The sequence below is a fragment of the Scyliorhinus torazame genome, chromosome 2 (genome assembly GCF_047496885.1).
Source record: "Scyliorhinus torazame isolate Kashiwa2021f chromosome 2, sScyTor2.1, whole genome shotgun sequence".
NCBI classification, from domain to species: domain Eukaryota; kingdom Metazoa; phylum Chordata; class Chondrichthyes; order Carcharhiniformes; family Scyliorhinidae; genus Scyliorhinus; species Scyliorhinus torazame.
The window spans coordinates 179,031,557-179,036,269 of record NC_092708.1 but is presented as its reverse complement, the minus strand read 5'-3'; the positions used below and the strand labels follow the sequence as shown (position 1 = coordinate 179,036,269).

The window sequence follows — 4,713 nt, the reverse complement described above, 5'->3', positions numbered from 1 at the left end:
GTCGCTCACAACAATATCCTGGAGATTAATATCCAATCCTATGAGACTCCAGGGCAACCCAAGGCTGTTGGCAACCGACTGCAATGGAATAATTCAACAACGTATATTCACACAGAGCCTTTAGCTTCATAACATTCCCAAGGTGCATCACACCGGTGTTATCAAAGAAAATCCGATTCCAAATATGAGGTCAGACAGACAAAAGCTTGGACAAAAAGATTGGATTTAAAGAGAATCGGGGAAGAGAGTCAGGCAGAGAGGCTTAGGAGGGGAATTCCAAAGCTTCCGGCTCAGGCAACTGAAGGCAGAGCCACCGATAGGAGGGTGATTAAAATCAGGAATATTCAAGAGGCTAGATGTGCAGGAGAAGAGTGATCTCGAAGGGTTGTGAAACTGCAGGAAGAGGATGAGACCATGTAGGAATTTGAGAGAAAGGATAAGAATTTGAAAATCGAGGCATTGCTTATCAGTGTACCAGTGTACCAGGAACCAGTGTAGGCCAGAGGGCATAAGGATTAGCAGTATTTGGTGCAAGTTAGGGCATGGGCAGCAGAATTGCGGATGAGCTCAGGTTTATGGATTGAGGGAAGGATGTGGCTGGAATAGTCAATCTAGGCTGAATAAAGGCATGAATGAGAGATTCAAAAGCAGATGAGCTGATGGGTGACGTCAGGAAAGATTATGGAGATGGAAAAAGGTGGTATTAGTGATGGGGCAGATATGTGGTCGGAGGTTCACCTCAGTGGGTTACTTCACACAACTGAGAGTGACTTTGTACAAATTACACATGATCATTTCCTGTCCTCTATCGGTTCATTATTTCATATTCTAAGAAATAATCTCTGATCTCTACAAATGTAAACACGATGATGATATTTGGAGGAAGTTCTGCCCATATTACAGCCAATTGGCAGCAGCTTCCCCTGCCCAGGATCACCAAACTGAGCAAATATGAGTCAGCGTTTGAATGTGGTGGAGGTGCAGGATATAAAGACTGAACACTGCAAGGGAAAGGCAGAGCGAGAGAGAGAAGCAGCTCCTTTAGTCTTCGGAAGCAGCCAGCTGATCACACAAGAGGCAGAATGAAATCCTTACTCCTCACCATTGCTGCAGTGCAGATCCTCCATTGCTCAGGTAGGTACTGGAGAGAGAGTCACACCTCATAAAGCAACAAGTTATTGGCAATGAGATTCACTCACTCAGATGTGACCAATGTGTAAAAAGAATTGACTGAAGAATGCTGCAGTGTTTTGTACAACTTTCCTTTTCTCTCTCAACAGGAATGCCGAGCCCTAAGGATGCTCTGAGAGCGTCAGTTCTAAAACTGAACAAAATCACCGAGATCACCAATCTGTGTGGGATAACCAGGAGAAGAGTGAAGGATGTAAGTGTGTCCTGGTCTCAGTGTGTTTCACTGTCTAAAGTCTACAAGAATATTACTGAGTGCAGTTAGACACTGATTATTAAACAGGAGCTGAATATTATATTGCTCACCCTGATGGGTGAAGCAGTTCAGAGTAAGAACACGAGGTTCACTCAGACACGAATGACCTGTTTTCCTCTCATTAGGTTTATCGCACAGGAAAAGTGTCGTACAACGTGGATTTAACATTCTCTGTGAAAGAAACCATTTGCTCCAAGAATTCGGGATTGGAATTTGATGATCCCGGCTGTCACTTCCGTTCCAAAAAGTCTGCAGTGAGTCCTCAGTTAGATTGTCACATCGAAACCCTCATGTGTATGGAGTTATAGCATAGAAACTCCCTGTGTCAGTGCTGAGCTTGTAGTTAGAAAGTTGTTAAAAAGGGCTATAGTGTAAGAGTGAAGAAGCTTCATACAATGATACGGAGCATTGGTGAGGTCACACCTTTCAGGCTGTGAATGGTTTTATCCACCTTTCATCACCTTACTGCCCTGGATGTTGTGTTACAAAGTATCTAATTCAAGGAGATTGTCCTGTGAGGTGCGATTGAGGAACCTCGGCCTGTGTTTGCTGCATCCCAGAAGAATGAGAGGTGATCTAATGGACTGTCCTTAACAGTGCTATTTGCACTGGTTGACGATTCTAGAACAACGGATCACCGTCTCATTCGGGCAGAGTTGAGGAGGAACGTCTTCACTCAAAGTGTTGTGAACCTTTAGAATTCTCTACCTCAGAGAGCTGTGGGTGATCAATCATTGAGCATCTTCAAGACAGAGATCGATAGATTTTTGGTCATTAAGGGAGTTTAGAGATATGGGATAGGGTGAGAAGTTGCGTCAAGATAGGGGATCAGTTGTGTTTGGACTGAATGGTGAAGCAGGTATGGGAGACTGAATGGCTAACACCAGGGGCGTCATTCTCCGCCAGCGGGAGTCTCCGTTTTGCCGGCGCCGGGGGGTTTCCCGACGGCGTGGGGCTGCCCCACAATGGGAAACCCCATTGACCGGCCGGTGTCACGGAGACTCCCGCCGGCCGGTCGGGGCAGAAATGTGGCGGGGCGGGTAGGAGAATTTCGCCCCAGTTACTATTTCTTATGTTCTAAAATAATAATTTAATAATTTAAAATAATTGTGTTTTATTTTAACAGGAGAAAGGTCTGTGCAAAAGCCGTGTTGAATATTTTGCTGGTGAGGTTATTGAGGTTGATGTGGAGTGTCGAGGTTTGAAGACAATTGACAGCGACAGTGAATCATCAGAATCGAGTGAGAACAGTCTTGAGGTAAAGTCACAATTATACACATCAGGACAATGAGCTTTCTAACATGCAGATTCTTTAGAAGATGTCTCATTGGTCCACTGTACTAAATATAGAAATATTAATATTTTAATACAGGTTGAAACCAAATCAATAGAGACATCGATCGAGGAATCGCCAAATGTGAGTATAAACTGGGAATTCTGACCGATTATTTTCCTGTTGATAAAAATTGTCAACAAAACATTTAAAATCCAGTATGTAACTGCGTCAGAATGGAGTGTGGGGGAATTTATTTTAATCTGAGATACTGGGCGGGGGGGGAGTCTGAGGCTCCGACACAAATACACAGAATGAATATGATCGCCCTGAAGATAAAGTTAGCTGATTATTCAGAGGAATAAATCCCAATTGGTGGAGAATCTCCAATGTTAGTTTATCCATCGACCCCGCAGCCCCACTGTCCCAGAGCTGGATGGATTATTGCTGTGGTGGAGATCCGGAGATGTTTGGTGAGGGTTTCTCTCCTCCACTGAGTCACTTCAGCCCAACCCAGAAATTTAAAATGTTTCCACTTCCTGATTGAAACCATTTGTTTGGAGATCATTCTAAAATCAATATTATTTACAAAATGCTAAACATATAAATATTATTATTTTATAACAGGTGAAAAGCAAGTCAACAGAATCATCCCTGGAGGAGTCTCCGAATGTGAGTATAATCTGGGATTTTGGGTCAGATGATTATCAACAACAATAACTGTTGAAACATTGATTCAGCTGCCTAAGAGCGCTCGGTGTTTTTATTCAATTAAAAGCATATTGAGAGGAGAGGTTGTGTGGTGTAGTGGATAACGTCTCGACCTGTGGGTTAGAGGCTCTAGGTTCAAGTCCCACCCTGGGGCTTGTTGGTCATGGAAGGTGTGTTCATAACGTGGACACAAAGGTTCATTATCAGCCTGAAAATCCTTCCAATACTCCTGATGGCAGACAGTGAGAGTGGGAGAGTTTCCTGGTCAACATACTGCAGGAGGCAACAGCAAACCACTGCAGTACTTTGCTAAACATAATGATAAACCAATCTAATGGGAGTCCATGGTCACCAACACCCTGTTAGGGCACAGCGCCTGAAAGAGGTGATTGATGTTGAACCTTAGAAATTGAAGGAGTTAATATTTCCTCATATTTGGTGCTAATAATCAGTGAAATCTTTGGTTTAAAGATCATTCTCAGGCTCAATATTAGTTCTAAACAGATCAATCTGAATATTTTGATACAGGTGAGAAGCAAGTCAGCAGAAACATCGTTCGATGTGTCTTCAAACGTGAGTATAAACTGGGACTTTGTGTCAGCGAATTGCCTCTTGATCATCAACAACAATAAAACATTGAACCCAGACTGAACTCAGTCTATCTGAAAATGACTGTTCTGTTGATCCTGTCCATTGCAGGAACACAACGATGATTCAAGAGACCGACACTAACCATGAATGAAATGTCTAAAAGGCCGAGCTTGGTGTGGACACAAGAAGACCTCAGTCCCATTGAAGAAGATGTTATCAATTGTACTTTACTTGTTCATGTATAAGGGTGGGGCAGGGGGGTCCTGGGGTTCCTGACTGTACATTTTACTGTAACTGGGAGATTCGATAGTTTGTAAATGTTCTTTGGTGTGTTGTATTCTGTGGACCATAATAAAAGTGTAAAGAGAATATTTCCTGATGTTCCTCCAAATGGTGTTCCTCATTACACTGATTGTTTGGAAGTTCAGACAGACCCAGTGTTCGGACCAACCTGTCACACACTGATCACTTTCCTCAGTCTCCAGGTAGCTGCTTCGCGGCTGAGACTGGGCAAGAGAAGGTATACAAGTGAGATTGTATGAAAACCCCTTTCTTCACTCACGTGGAGTTTCCAATCAATGGGCTGTCTCAGACTGAAATCAATGAAAGTGGAGGGTTGTTCATGAGGGAGAACGAGCAATGTGTACTGCTGAACCTTTTCTTGTTGGAATCATGTATTAACTTTGAACCGATA

The 4,713-nt window shown here is 43.2% G+C and overlaps 1 protein-coding gene across 1 annotated transcript; it reads left to right on the top strand.

The window, feature by feature from the left end:
* Positions 1-979: 979 nt before the first annotated feature.
* On the top strand, positions 980-4,372 carry LOC140394039 (secreted phosphoprotein 24-like). The gene is made up of 8 exons (XM_072480828.1): positions 980-1,134; positions 1,281-1,384; positions 1,570-1,698; positions 2,571-2,702; positions 2,817-2,861; positions 3,345-3,389; positions 3,957-4,001; positions 4,128-4,372. The coding sequence occupies exons 1-8, from the start codon at positions 1,083-1,085 to the stop codon at positions 4,158-4,160; spliced, it is 585 nt and encodes a 194-aa protein (XP_072336929.1). The 5' UTR covers positions 980-1,082; the 3' UTR covers positions 4,161-4,372.
* Positions 4,373-4,713: the final 341 nt, after the last annotated feature.